Below are 15,956 nucleotides of genomic sequence, written 5' to 3'. Positions count from 1 at the left end.
CCTTAACGTATGATAATCTACCTTGAATTGACATTATGCCCTTAAAAGACAACAGCATATTTCTATTTACCTTCTTCCTCTTTTTGTTACTGTTGTCATACATTTTACCTTTGTTTTTGTTATTGTGTTAGTTTCTTCTTGTGTTGCTATAAAGAAATACCAGAGACTGAGTAATTTATAAAGAAAAGCATTTAATTGACTCATGATTCTGTAGGCTGTATAGGAAGCATAGCAGCTTCTGTTTCAGGTGAGGCCTCAGGAAGCTTACAATCATGGCAGAAGGCAAAGTGGAGCCAGTGTGTCACATAGTGAGAGGAGGAGCAAGAGAAAGAGAAAGGAGAGGCCCCAGACTGTTTTAACCCAGCAGATCTGCATGAACTGAGTGAGAACTCACTCATCACCAAGGGGATGGCACTAAGCTAAACCCCGTGATTCACCAAACACCTCCTACCAGGTTCCACCTCCAACACTGGGCATCACATTTCATCATAAGATTTGGAGGGGACAAAACATCCCAGCCACATCAGTTATCAACCCTGCATCATTAATAGTTTTACTTTAAACAGTAAGCTGTTGTCCAGTTAACTGATACTGTACAACAAATTACTCTAAAACTTGGCAATGTAAATCAACAAACTGTTTATCATATCTCATGATTTTGTGAGTCACCAGTTTGGGCAGGGCTTGGTTCTGTGATTACTCTCTGCATGGTGTTAACCGTGGCACTCCATGATGTTCAGCCAGCAATTGGCCTGTCTGGAGATTCCAGCACAGCATCATCTACAAGTGTGGTCCTCTGGTGGGTATGGATGCAGGTTATGCTCAGATGGGCTGTTCTTCCCCGTGGTCTCATCACTTCTCCACATGGTCTCTGCAGCAAGCTAGAAGGACTTCTTCCATGAAGCCTTAGGATTCCATGAGACCAGTATCAAAGCCACATCTTCTGAAACGCTAGTCCCAGAACTTTCATAGAGTCACTCTCCAGATATCTTTTGGTTAAAGCAGGCACAGGCCAGTGAAGATTCAAGGGAAAAGGAAATGGACCTGACTCTTCATTGGGAAAAATAAGTAATTTTCAGTCCCTGTAATCTTAACTCTTATCGCTTTAATCCAAATTTCAGATTCTTGTTTGCAGTAAAACAGGCTCTTCACTATAGACAAGGTTTTGTCTGAGTTGCAAAAATTCTCTCCCCATGAATTTCCCTTTATTACCATCCTTTGCTCCTGCATTCCCCTGCTCAATCTTGGCTGCCGCAATCAGAGGGACAGAAAGTACAAGGGCACTTTTTTCTTGCTTCTATAATAGAAATCTTAGCAGTATACAGCCGTTTTAGGCCTGTCAAATAAATGTATGCTATTGGTTTTTTTTTTTTTTTTGAGACGGAGTTTCGCTCCTGTTACCCAGGCTGGAGTGCAATGGCGCGATCTCGGCTCACCGCAACCTCCGCCTCCTGGGTTCAGGCAATTCTCCTGCCTCAGCCTCCTGAGTAGCTGGGATTACAGGCACGCGCCACCGTGCCCAGCTAATTTTTGGTATTTTTAGTAGAGACGGGGTTTCACCATGTTGACCAGGATGGTCTCGATCTGTTGACCGAAGTGCTGGGATTACAGGCTTGAGCCACCGCGCCCGGCCGCTATTGGTTTTTAAAACATGAATAAATTAGAAAACTACCCTTGAACGTATGTCACCATATTTATCATGTCTTAGACTTTTCACTTGTTTGTGCAAATTGTATTTCCGTCAGATACTATTTCCCTTTATGTAAGATAAAGACATTTTTCAAATAAAAGACAACTTAGATATTTTGACACCAGTGGACCTTCAGGGTAAGAAAGCTGAAGGAAATTCTTCAGGCTGAAGGGAAATAATACCAAATGAAAGCTAGGACCACCTGAAGGACTACGTAGCACCAGAAATGACAAATTTCTAAGCAAAAACAAGCATTTTCCATGTTAAGCTATTTAAAATACTTAAAACTGTTATTAGCAAAACTTACAGCAATGTATTAGGGGTTTATAATATAACTATAGTACATATGACTATTATTTAAAGAATGAGTGGGATAAATGCACTTGCATAACTTTAGCAGTTAGACATTTTATGTAATGTCATAAAGTATTAACTCCAGACTATGAAAACTTCAGATATATATTGTAATCCTAGAGCAACCCTAAAGAGATAGGCCAAATGCATTGCTATGGAGCCAAAAGATAAATTAAAAATGGATTTTTAAAAATATTCAAAAAAGAGGGCAGGAAGGAGGAACAGAAGAGTAAACACGCAAAAGAGACTACAGAGGGAAACGGCATGGTAGACCTTTATCCAACGACATCCAACTTATAGGCAGAAGTTTTCAGAATAGATCAAAACATGCAAAAGCAAGACCCAGCTATCTACTGTCTATAAGAGAGAAGCTTTGAATATAAAAAAAATTAATAGAAATATATCCATTGTGGAAACACGAAGTATAAGAAGATCAGATGGGCTATGCTAATGTCAAAGTAGATGTGAAGACAAACAGTATTACCTGAGGTAAAGAGGGGCATTTTGTGGTGATAGAAACATCAACTTTCAGAATGATATTAAAATCACAAAGAGCACGGGATGCTAAGAACTTCAAAATGCTTGGATCAAAAATGTACAGAATTAAACAGACAAATAGATAATTTTAAAACAACTGCTGGAGATTTAACACTCCTCTCTCAGCAGTTTATACAACTAGACACCAAAACATTGGTCAGCTCTAGAAAATGTGAACACCGCTCACCACCTTGATCTCATGAATATTCATAGAGCAACACTCGGAACAACTGCAGCAGAAGACTCCTTCTCAATGGCACATGGTACAGTCACTTAGATAGACTGTATATTGGGGGGTGGGGTGTATATAAGAAGTTTCAATACATTCGAAAGAGTTTAATTAATAAAGATGTGTTCCCTGACCACAATGAAATTAAATTAGAAATCAGTAAGAATAAATTTAAAGGGAAATCTTAAATATATGGAAATTAAAAAAAAATCTTCTAAGTAATCCATCAGTTAAAAAAAAATCACAAGAAAAATTAGAAAATATTTCAAAGTGAATCTATTGAGAAGAGAATATATCAGCAAACTACCATGGTACACTTTTAGCTATGTAACAAACCTGCATGTACTGCACATGTGTCCTGGAACTTAAATTTTAAAAAAAGATAATACAGTATATCAAAGTTTTAAAATAAACTACAGCAAAGTTTAGGAAAAACACTGTGGCTTTAAATGCTTATATTAGAAAAGGCAAAAGGTCCAAAAATCAGCGATAGAAGGTTCTATCCTAGGAAGAAAGAGAAAGTAAAACAAAGTAAACCCAAATAAGTGGGGTGGTGAAGGGAGAGGAGGCTGGGAGAGAGACAGACACAATAATCGCAATCACGATTGAAAGAGAGATGATCACAATAGCTGCTATAAATATTTAAATACAGAAGAGTATACTTTGAACAATTTTAGGCTAGTAAATTCAACAACTTAGATATACTGGATACATTCTTGAAAATCACAATTTATCAAAACTGATACCAAATGAAGCAGAAAATCAGAATAGCTCTATATTTACAAAACTGAACTTGTTACCAAAACCTTACCAAAGAGAAAACACTCAGATGGTTTTACCAATGAATTTCAGCAAGGCTTTAAAGAAGTAATAACAATCTTAAACATGTTCTTACAGAAATGGGAGGAGGGAATGCTTCCTAACCCCTTTCATGGGAACAACATAACCCTAAGCCTGACAAAAACATTATTTATAAAGAAAATTACAGACCAGTATACCTCATGAACATAGGAGCAAAAATACTTGACATAATTTTAGCAAATTTAATCAAGAAATATATAGAGGTATAATGTATAAGGTATCATGATAGACCATGTCAGGTTTATCCTAGAAAAGCAAGGCTGGTGTGACATTCATAAATCAACCAGTTGCGCCGGGCATGGTGATTCATACCTGTAATCCCAGCACTTTGGGAGGCCAAGGCAGATGGGTCACTTGAGGCCAGGAGTTCAAGACTAGCCAGGCCAATATGGCAAAACCTTGTCTCTACTAAGAATATAAAAATTTAGCTAGGTTTGGTGGTGCACCTTGTAATCTCAGCTACTCATGAGGCTGAGGCATGAAAATTGCTTGAACCCAGTAGGCAGAGGTTGCAGTAAACAGAGATGGTACCACTGCACTCCAGCCTGGGTGACAGAGTGAGACTCTGACTCAAAAACAAAACAAAACCAAAACATCAATCAGTGAAATTCACCACATTAACAGAACAAAGGAGAAAAACCATGTGATTAACAAATTCTGAAAACATTTCACAACGTTCACTTTACCATTATCATTTCAAAAATACTTTCAGCAAATAGATGTGGAAGATAACTTCCTCAGTTTGTTAAAAGGCATCAATAAAAAACTTAAAATTAACATTGTAGTTAGTGATAAAATGTTGGCTGCTCCTTAAAAAGATCAGGAACAAACTAAGGGTGCCCATTCTTACCATTTCTGTTCATTATCAAATAAATAATTCTAGCCATTGCAGTTAGGCAAGATAAAGAAATAGATATAAAGATTAGAAAGGAAGAAGAAAAACTGTCTTACTATATGGAGATGGCATGACTGGGTATAAAGCCAAAGTCCTAAGACATTTACGAAACAGCCGCTAGAACTAAAGAACCTTATCTTCTGTAACATGGTTGCAGAAGATAAGGTACAAAAATCAATGGTATTTTATATACTAACAGCAAATAATTATACAATGAAAATATAAATATTACAACATTTAAAGTAGAGTGAAATAGCCTTAGTAACAAAGCAAAAAACTGATCTGTACATTGATCATTTTAAAATGTTACTATGAAAAGTTAAATAAAAACCAAATTATGCTTTATACCATAATTATGGTATAAAAGACTCACTATTGTTAAGATGTCAGTTCTCACCAAATTGAAACATAACCTTATTTGAATCCAAATCATAATGCCAGCAAGTGTTTTTTCATAAAAATTGATAAGATGATTTTACAATGTATGAAAAGGACTTAGACTATCCAAAGCAATTTTGTAAAAGTACGATGAAGTAAAAGGACTTAAACTGTCTGACTTCAAGACTCACTAGAAAGCTACAATCACCAGTAGGTAACTGGCATAAAAGTTGACAAATAGATCAATGGAACACAATAGGCTAGCACTGGATCCACATATTTATGGTTATTTGATTTTCAACAAAAACACCAAAGCAAATATTTTGGGAGAGAAAAGTCTTTTCAATAAATGATGCTAGAACAACTAGATACCCATCTGGGAAGAAAATCAACCTTTACCCTTTACCTCACACCATATAAAAAATTAATTCAAGATGAAGCATAGTCAGAGCTGCACTGTAAAGCTAAAATTATTGAGCTTCTAGGAAGACAGCATTCAGTAGACTCTTCTGCTGTGTTAAAAATTATATCTTCATCATCTAATACAATAGCCATTAGCAACCGTGTAGTTATTGAGTATTCAAAATGTGGCTATTGCAACTTAGGAAATGAATTGTAAATATATGTAATATTAATTTATATTTACTAATTAAATTTAAATAGACTCAAGTCTACTGACTACTGTATTGAACAATACAGTTCTACAAGAAAATAGGAGAATGTCTTCATGAGCCGAGAATACGCAGATGTTCTTTAGACAGGACATAGAAATCAATAACCATTAGAGAGAGAGAGAGAGAGTGTGTGTGTGTAAATAAATTGGATTCATCAAAATTTAAAACTTTTGCTATCAAAAAGTTTTAAGAAAATAAATACAAAAGCCGCAGACTGGGAGAAAATACTTGCCAAACAGATATCTGACAAATCCTGGTATTCAAGATGTGTAAAGAACTGCTAAAAATGAAAAATAAAAAGACCTGAAATTCGGTTAAAATACAGGTAAAATGTCTGCACGGACACTTCACAAAGGAAGCTATACAAGCCCAAAAGGCACAGGAAAAAGTGCTCAGTATCATTAGCTGTCAGGGAAACGCAAATTAAAGCGTAATGAGATATTACTATGTATACCCCAGAAAGGCCAAAATTCTAACATTAAAACTGACAGTATTAAATATCATCAATGATTTGGAGCAAGAAGTCTGATACATTGATGGTGGAAGTATGAAGTGGTACTACTTTGGTGTGGTAAAAATTCTGCCCGTTTTTATAAACTTATAAAATGGCCTATCATTTCTATTCCTAGATATTACCCAAGAGAAATAAAACCATGCGTTCACAAAAAGACATCCAGAATGTTCTACGGCCTTATTCGTAATAAGCCAAAACTGGTAACAGCCCAAGTGTTAATAAGATAACAGATAAGTAAGCTGCGGCATATTTATATGTATTCCACAACAGTATTTCACAATATATAAATATGCCGCAGCTTACTTATCTGTTATGGAATACTGTTGCTCGGTGAAGAGGAGCAAACTGCGACATGGTTAGCCACGTAGATAAACCCCAGCAACTTTAAAGCTGCGTGAAAGAAGCTTTACAAAATAATACACGCTGTGTGATTTTATTTACGTGCTGGTTGAGGACAGGCAAAAGTAATGTGGGATGGAAAAAATATCAGAATTGTAGTTGCCTTACATGGTTAGGGGACAGTATTGACTGGGAAGAAACATAAGGGACTTTATGGGGTTGTGATAATGGATTTTCCTGTGTAATTAGAATTTTCATTATATATGTGTTTCAGGTACATACACTTGTATGTATTTGTCCAAACGTACAGAATAGGACTTAGTGTGCATTTTGTTTTATGTAGTATTTACCTGAAAATAATTTGAGCTCTAGCTACTGATACATTTAGGGGTGTAATGTGCTTATGTCTACAACTTACCTTGCTTTAGTATATGTAAATATGTTGACATGTGAACAGCGGGATGACACATATATGATAAAGCAGATACTGGTTGAGCATCCCTAATCTGAAAATCTGAAGTCTGAAATGTTCCAAAATCAAACTTTTTCAGCACTGATGTGATAGCGACACCTTTTCTTTTTGATGGTTCAGTGTATACAAACTTTGTTTGAGGTACAAATACTGTATAAAATTACCTTAGGCTATGTAAATAGGGTATAAAACATAAATGAATTCTCTGTTAAACTTGGGTTCCATCCCCAAGATATCTTATTATGTATATGCAAATATTCCAAAATCCCAAAAAATCTGAAATCTTAAACACTTCCCCAGGCATTTTGGGGAGGAAATACTCGGCCTGTACAGTAAATGTTAACTGTAGCCTCTTAAGTGATGAGTATATAGGTGTTCCTTATATAATTCTTTCAAATTTTCTCTATGATTAAACTTTTTCTAATGTTGAAAAAATTTAATAATATTTTAATAGTTTAAATTATGAATGTGACATATGCCTAGCAAAAACATATGGAAAACATAGAAAATAAAGGGAATAAAAATGATCCATCATCCAGCTATCCGGAAATAACTGTACTGGATGTTTTTGCCTTCAGCCTTTTCTCCTGGGCTTCATTTTTACTTTGTTTAGTGGCTAGGATTATATTTTATATTCTGTTTTGTGTCCTACTTTCCCCCAATAAGCTTTATAACATATCACTTCCACTGCCAGGTGACATTCTGCTGAACTAATGTACTGTAGCTTACTTAATGCATCCTCCTATGTTGTGTGCTGTTTTCCATATTTTACTAAAATAATGCTCTGATGGGCTTCTGTGTATACGCACTGTGCTCTGTGTTTTAGATTCACTCCTTAGGATGGATCCTTATAAGTGGAAATACCAAGTCAAAGGGTATGAAAAGTTTCAAAGCCCTTCACACACATTGTCAAATTGTTGGCTCTTCCATCCTTCCCTTTCCAGATTAGTTCCTGAGACACCCCTGCAGAGCCCCCAAAGCTCCTCAGAGATCAATGAGAACACCACTGAGACAGAATATTTGAGTTATTCTTTGGCTGTATGTCAAACTAGGTTTTAAAATTTAATTTCTCTGCCATTCTGGTGTTTACAGAGGTTTAGTAACTTGCCTAATGTCTCAATAATAACATAGCCACCATTCAACCCTGTAGATGTCAAGGTAGTATTCAGCACAAAACAAGTGCTTAAAAATGTTTATTAAAAGAGCACATGGTTGAATGAAGCCACCAAGGGCTTAAATCAATTACATTTACATTTCCCGTCTATTCTCCTTAGGAGCTGTGAGAGACAGGTTAGTTTCTTTCTGATACCTGCATCCTGGTCTACTGGTTCTGTCCATACCTACCTCATGTAAAGGAAGCAGTCTTCTGATTTTCCTTTTGCTCAGTCCATGAAGCCGTGTGTTGCAAGATGCTAGTTGATCTTGTTGGAAATGCTGTCCAGGGACATGGAGATCCTGACTGCTCTTTGCCTTCTAGGCTTCTAGTGTGAATCGCAAAAGGATTTCTACAGTGTACAAGTCTCTGCCCTCTGGGCAGAGTGGTCTGCACGTTTCTGTGGGCAGCAGTGGGTAGGAAGGGTGCTTTCCTCAGTGACTGGGCATCCTGCACCCTGCAGCAGGCCTGAGGTGGGAGAGCTGGGGCTGCCATCAGCACACACAGTGAACTTGGGTAGTGGTTCTTTGGGCAGTGGGCATATGCGTAGGCGCCCCGGGAAGCTGTGATTTCAGGGACTGTGAGGGCTGCTGGCTTGTAGGAACATAGCCTTTTTCTGAAATGGAGATTAGATAGGGAGGGGGTGGTTCCTTTACAAACATACTCAGAGGAAGGGTTGTTTGTCTTTGGGTACAAGGAAGAAAATGAGACTAATTATTCTTTATGTATTGCAATTCTCTGTCCAGAGAAAGAATCAAGTATTGCTGTGAGCAGCTGCGTGTTCTCTTGCCATATGTAAAGGGGAGAAAGAATGATACAGCTTCAGTTCTTGAGGCAACAGTTGAGTATGTGAAATATATCCGGGCGAAAATTCCCCCAGCCGTTATGGCCCAGGTATTGGACTTCCAAAGCTTTGAATTTTATCATTATAGACAATGCTTTAACACTACAATTTTACTTCTTTTAATTTTTTATCATTGAAAGTATGTGTCTTTGTACATATGTAAAAATGTCAGTATCTACCTAAATATATTTCTGTATATTTCAGATTACAGAAGCACTTCAAAGCAACAACAGATTTTGTAAGAAACAACAAACACCTCTCCAGCTGTCTCTCCTAGGCACTGTCATGGCACAGTGGTATGATAAGGGCTCTTGTGAATGTGAAGTCTGCTAGTTATTTTCCTCCCACATTGATGCTAAACATGTAGAAACTGATTCCATCCACTGTGAAAGCGCAGGGGTTTATTAAGGGTCTGAATTTTTCTCATTGCCAATGTGTATCATTTTGTTACAGTGATAAGCACAGGAAAAAGTCTCAGGTCCATGGACCTTTCATCACGTGACTCACACTCACTTCTCCTTTTGTTATTTCTGAGGTTCTTAAAATGATCTTTGCCCCTTGTGAGTGTAGGGATGGCGGCGGTCCAGCAGGGATGCGATGGCTTCTGGTGTTCCTCTGGAGGTCTCGGGCCCTGGAGCCATCCAGCCCTATTTCAATTAGTGGTTCTTCGAGCAGCTTACTAGGGCAAAATGTGGCTTCCCGGATGATCCTTTCGTAGATTGATCAGACTATGTAAACAAAGAGAAACTGTGGAGAAAAAAGCATATCATTCTTGCACATTCTAAGGAATCATCATGGGTCCTGTGCAACTCTTTGTTCATATGTAAATAATCCATAGTTGAGGCTTTGTCAGTGTTTTTAGAACTTGAATGATAAAAGGGCAGTTGAATTCAGCAATGTTCATGTTGTTTTCCCTGAATAATATGCAAAGAATTTTTTCTGTCCTTTCAAGGGAAAATAGTGTGCCGAGCACTTACTCTCCTGAGAGAGGGCTCCAGTTCCTGCCTAACACGTGCTGGAATGTGTGCTCCACTCCTGGTGCAGTGGGCTCTTTGGATGAAGCTGTGAGAGGTGAGCTTTACCTAACATCTGTGCCACTTACAGGGGGACCTGCATTACCTTACAAACCCTTGGGCTCCTGTGCATTCACCACCATAACCAGGGAATTCAGGGGAGCTGATAAATCCTTCTGGTGTTGTCAGCCTCAGGTACACAAGGTGGCAATGGGTGTTTAAATAGTGTTATGCCAGAAACTGGGCTCAAAATTGACCGTAATTACCAGAAAGCTCATCTTGTTGATGAATGATAAGCACGCTGGTGACTTTGTTTATAATATGAATAGAATCTCAGGGGAGGGGAAGTATTCATATTATTTCAGGACTGACTGTGCCCTGAGCATTTAACATGTTAATTTATTTACCTCCTTCATGCCTTTGCTTCCTTGTCACCTCTCAATGAGCTCTTCTCAGCCACCCGGGTAAAACTGCACATTCCTACCCACCATAAACATGACTCAGGGGACTCCTCATCCGCTTTCCCTGCTGTATTTGTCTTGGTAGCACTCACTGCCTTCTGCTGTTCTTTACTTGTGTGTTTTGCTTGTTGCCTATTTTCTCTCATTAGAATGTCACCTCCATGAAGGCAGGGGACTTTTTTGTCTGCTTTTATTCACTGCTGTATTTCTACAACTTAGAACAATGACCAGCACACAGTAGGAGCTCAAGAAATTTCATTATATGAATATTCATTGTGGAACAAATGCTTTCCCTTTTGTTTTCCTCTATGTTTTTCCATCTTGTTATTTCAAGTACATGGGCATGTCTAGGTTTATGTAACACATATAATAAAAATGCCTCTGCATAACAAAAAATGCCTCACGTAACAAAAATGCCTCCACATATGTGTTATATAAGCCTAGACATGCCCATGTACTTGAAATAACAAGATGGAAAAAAAAATAGAGGAAAAGAACACAACACAGGTTGTGACTTTTTAGTATTCCTGAAGGTAAAGTTACTCTCCATTGAGAAACCAGGAAGATATGGACCTCTTGACCTGAATGATAGGTGCTAGATGACAGGACTGCCTCTCTCCTCAGCCTCTTGGCCCTAGGTGACACTTTTGACTTCCTCCAACAGGCTCTGCTCTCACTCAGCACCTCCCCTGTGCCAGGAGTGCCCTTTCTCCCTCACCTGCCCTGGTTAGCACCAGGTCCATCCCTAGTTCTCAGCTTAAATGTCCCTGCGTCAAAGTTGGGGACACAGAGATGAATGAAAGGCAGTTCTTGTTCTTATGGAGCTCACAACTTACTGATAGAAAGGGTCACCAAAGCAAAATATGGTTTAGTCGTGTAAGTGCTGTAGTAGAAGTACCCTGCATAGATGGGATGTGGCGGAAGCCATGGGAACAAATGGAGGTTATTTGGGATGCTGTCTAAAGTCAAAAGAGAAGGAGCCCCCAGATAGAACCCAGCCCGGAGTCTTCATATCATCAAAGAATCCTCGGGGTGTTATTTGAGTCAACTTAGACTTCTCTCCTGACCTAGAGGAGAGAGGAGAAGAGGAAAAAAAAGTCACCATAAGCCATGGTTAATCTACTTAAAGTAGCAATGGCTGAATGTGACATGGAATGATTAAATCAGCCCAGATTAAATCAGATAGAAGTCAGGCCACAGGCATATGCCTGTCAATGTTACTTTTTGTACATACAATACTATTTATGTCTTATAGAAACTCTGAAACACTCCTTTTGTGGCAGTGAGTTCAGGCCTGTCTATGCCCCAGCATTTCAAGGCACTGCCTTCCCTAAGGAGACAGATCTTGGGAGGCCAGAGATATGCAAGGACCACAGACCTGTGGCTTATTCAAACCCTAGGAGGCCTTGAAGGTTAAGGAGGCAAAACTTCCATTTTTATTTGATTTAAATACATTTTTGCATTCGAAAACCAGTTCAGATCCTTTACTAACCTGGCTAAGATAATCACTGTGTTCATTTTTTAATGTATTTTCTTCAAGCCTTCTTCCAGGTGTATTTTTCTATAATAGTACTCATTGGACATCCCATTTTGTTTCCTGAATTTTTTTGCTTGACTTTGTGTCATACATATATTTGTTGTGACGCTTCACTCATCATTTTAATGGTTTTAATTATTTATCAAGTGTATAGAGTACTTTTCTTAGCCATTTTCCAATCGCTACATTTAGCATTTCCAGTTTGAGGGGAGAGTGATTTTTTACATCATGTGATAGGAAATATTTTTCCATAAATGGGGTTTTCTATATTTTGGACTTTTCCTTGAACTGGATTCCTGGAAGAGTGACGGGTGAGTTAGAGAATAGAGAACATGAATGTATGTATAGCTCTTAATGCATGTTGCCAAATTGTTTTGGAAAGAGGATCAGAGAAGTTGCAATCAGTTAAGTCTTCCAAATTTCACTTTCATCACCCACATTAGAAAATGCTAGAGAAGTTAAATGACCACCCAAAGTCCCAGGGTTTCTGTGCTGAGCCTGCTCTGTAACGCAGGCATGTTATCACCTTAGCGGCTTGCGTTTTCCTGTTATTTTTTATAAATCTCTGTATACATTTGCTTAAATTATTTTTTCACAAACATTTCAGGTACATCTATGTTTAAAGTAGACATATTATTACATTATTTTACTTTCGATATTACTAATATCCAGTAGAAAATAAATATTCATGGTATTATTTGAGGTTACATTGTTCATATTATATATTAATTTTTTTCTTCTAGTTACCATGTAGAATATAGCTATATAATGATATAAACAGTCTGCTGAATGGAATTGTTCTTTCCAACCTTTTTACTTGCTTCAGAGAGAGTCAATTTTGATTGACATGCACGTTCACATGCATCAAAAGGCACAGGGATCTTCTGCTTCTCTAAAATCTGTCTTTTAGTGGTACACGAACCCTAATTTATAGTGTGTATATTGCACTAAATGTCACAATTAGAAAGTTCCTTTTGATTTTCCATCAGCATTCGAGTGTAGTGGTAGTACAAATTTATAATGCGAGGAAATGAAATAGCAGTCAGTTTATGCCAAATACGGTCGTTCCAAATTACAGATTTATGGATACTCACCCATATTTGTTTTCTTTCTCATTAAAGGTCCGTTAAGCTCCACCTCAGAGAATGCTATTGGTGATCAGTATAAAACTCAGATTCCCAATGCAGCGCCCTCTCTGAATTCCTTCCATACTGTCAGATATTATTCTAACGTCACCCCTTCCTATGACGAAACTGCCGTAACAAATCAGAACATTTCGATTCATTTACCTTCAGCCGTGCCCCCGGTCTCAAATCTTCTCCCTCAGCACTGCACTTCTGGGTTGGGCCAGACGTGCACTACACATCCCACCTGTCTGGTAAGTTTTCAGGGGTCCATGCATCAGATTGGACCTTTTCACTCCAGCCAGCAGAAACCCCTGACCTGCATTTTGTTGTTGCTACTCTGGTTGGAAGGCTGGTACCTAAGAGCTTGATTCTGAGTCTCTCTACCCTGATGGGTGAAAAGGAGGGGCAGTCAACCCAGGCTCTCCCTCCCCATGCTGCAGGGCTGGTGTCTCAACATCCAGAACCAGTGAAGCTGGATGGGACTGTGCTAGTCTGACCGTGACCAGGTGGAACCTGATCTCCCCTAGCACTGATTCCCTACCCCTCTGTCCTCTGTCCCCCTCGCCCCCCCCCCCACTTCTACCCAGAGCTTCTGCAGCGGCACATCCCATTTTACCACCCTCATCCTCATCTGGCCCCATAGCCAGCCGCTGCTTATCTCTTAGGTGGGCAGCATCACTCACACTGCCTCAGAAAGTGCTCTTCCAGTCAGTATCCTGGCTGTTTTCAGATACCACACGTCCTCCTACAGCAGATATTTACAGAGCACCCATTATGTTCTGCCATTGAGCTTGCCATTGTGCTAAGAATGTAGTATACTAAGGTAGACACGACCCTTGCCCTCATGCAGCTTTGGTGTTAACGGGCTGCAGACAAAGAAGCAGGAATTACAATATGGTTGAAGCGGGTAGGAGGAGTGCCCCACATACATATCAGCTAGACGTGGATGAGGTTAGCGACTGCTCGCCCCTGGAGAAATACCATCCATGCTAATATCTAGCCACTAAGAATTAGCCAGGTAGAGGGGTGAGGATGCAGGAGAGAGGAGGCAAGAGCATCTTGTCAGATGGACTAGCATATGAAACAGTCATACCTGTATTGTTTGGAAGAACTGTCCAGTGCTAGAGGAAGACTCAAACCAGATTGGCCTACGCAAAATGGACTTCTGTTAACTTTAATATAGCTGCTAATGCTTTTGCATATTAACAAAGCTAACATGTTTTGAGCACTCAATAGCTAATAGTGCCAATTACTCTATGTACTTACTGTACATGATCTAATGAGGGTCCCGGAGGTGATCCTTTGAAGGTAGTTATTGTTATAACCTCCATATGACATCTTTAAAATGGGAACAATAGTGACCTTCCAAAAGATATTTGCAAGATAAATATTCTAAAGAGAATTGCAAAGAAATGTTAAAATATGCAGTGTCTACAGATACCGTAATTTTGCTGATGATCATTAGTATCCAGTGGGAAGACGAGGGTCAATGAAAGAAAAGATTACAATATTATTATTTTTTAATTGTTGACCTCTACTTTGTGTGGGTTCTGTTGGAGAATTGTTGTGAGAAAATAATTATTTTTAATACAAATACGTATTGGAAAACTTGTAATCTTATTCACCTGAGGGTTTCACATAGTTTTGCAAATCATTTCAGATTGCTTTGGGATATAGAAAATACAATTGTGACATTATGAGTAAGAATGGGCGAGGATTCAATTAATGTGGGTTTTCCCCCTTCTTTGCAGCAACAGTTTTGGGCATATTAAAAGCACTTGTTTGAAATTCACACTTTCAACCACCTACTGGGCGCAGTTTAACCATCTAGGAAAAGTGGAACAAAGAATGATTTTGAAAGCTCCACCCAAAGACCTAATAACAAAAGAGTTAGCATGGTCTGGCTTCTGATCAATGCACTCAAAGCTTCCGCAGATAGAAAAGCCAGCAGTGAAAAGCTGGTCGCACGCTGTCACTCATCTTCATACACGCTTGGATCCCTGCCAGCCAGAGAGCTACAAGAACAAATGACCTCAGTGACCTACACTCTCTCTTCTCAAAAAACGTTCCACAATTTATGAAAAAAAGCATGCTCTAAAGAAGATCCATGTAGATGTGATAAAGTGATAAGATTGGGAAGGTGTGTTGATACCTCATGTCACTGAGTGCAGATACCACAACTTGACTCTTATTTTTAGTGTCCCCGTGAATTACTGTCACTCATTTCTAGGTGGTGTGTTTTCCTTATTTGACATTTTAGAGAGTTTCCTTCTTCACTTACCATCCAAACTAAGATACCCAGAGAGATGCTGCAAGAGGGGTTTACCTCCTCACTTGACTACTATGAATAAATTGATGTGTGTTTTTGCCTTTCACAATCCCTTGAGTGAAACAATGGCTAATAGGTAAATATTTCTTTCAGGACCTTTAGTTACAGACTAGCAGGTCTTTTGTTTTTCATCTCTTCCTCCCTGTGGGTATTAGAAAGGACTGTTGAAAGTAAGGGGGAAAAAAAGGTTTGTTTTATATTTCACTGAAATGTTCTTATACATAAGTTTTATTGTTAAATAAAATAATCAGTTTTCACCCTGAACATTGCAATCCATTTTTGTTTTGTTTAATAAATATATGTTCTCTCTTTTAGTAGTACTAGGTAGGGAATTTAATTTCCTAGAGTTTTGAGAAGCTTAAAAATTACCGTAGGCGTAGCCTAATTCTCATGTCAGGTTTCACAGCTTTTCTTTGAGGTTGCCAAAATGATGGAATCTGTAGACGTTTGACATACTTTATAAAGGAACAGGAAGTTTCCAAATAAGGTTTTATTTTTATTATTAAAAACAGGTGCTTGGTTCTTCATCCCCTTTCCTTTAGGATAATT

General features: G+C 38.5%; 1 protein-coding gene across 3 annotated transcripts in view; it reads left to right on the top strand.

The window, feature by feature from the left end:
* The window catches only part of SOHLH2 (spermatogenesis and oogenesis specific basic helix-loop-helix 2), a 60,704-nt gene extending 45,036 nt beyond the window's left edge, over nucleotides 1-15,668 (top strand). For all 3 annotated transcript variants that reach the window (XM_035302472.3, XM_054256772.2, XM_035302471.3), the window contains exons 7-11: nucleotides 8,843-8,990; nucleotides 9,145-9,236; nucleotides 9,893-10,011; nucleotides 13,073-13,329; nucleotides 14,830-15,668. In XM_035302472.3, coding sequence (XP_035158363.1) covers nucleotides 8,843-8,990; nucleotides 9,145-9,236; nucleotides 9,893-10,011; nucleotides 13,073-13,329; nucleotides 14,830-14,850 — 637 coding nt within the window. In that variant the 3' untranslated portion in view covers nucleotides 14,851-15,668. The remainder of the gene's footprint in view (nucleotides 1-8,842; nucleotides 8,991-9,144; nucleotides 9,237-9,892; nucleotides 10,012-13,072; nucleotides 13,330-14,829) is intronic.
* Nucleotides 15,669-15,956: the final 288 nt, after the last annotated feature.

The sequence above is a fragment of the Callithrix jacchus genome, chromosome 5, assembly GCF_049354715.1.
Source record: "Callithrix jacchus isolate 240 chromosome 5, calJac240_pri, whole genome shotgun sequence".
Classification (NCBI taxonomy): domain Eukaryota; kingdom Metazoa; phylum Chordata; class Mammalia; order Primates; family Cebidae; genus Callithrix; species Callithrix jacchus.
Note: the sequence above shows the minus strand (reverse complement) of the source record. Positions and strands in the feature narration are given on the sequence as shown.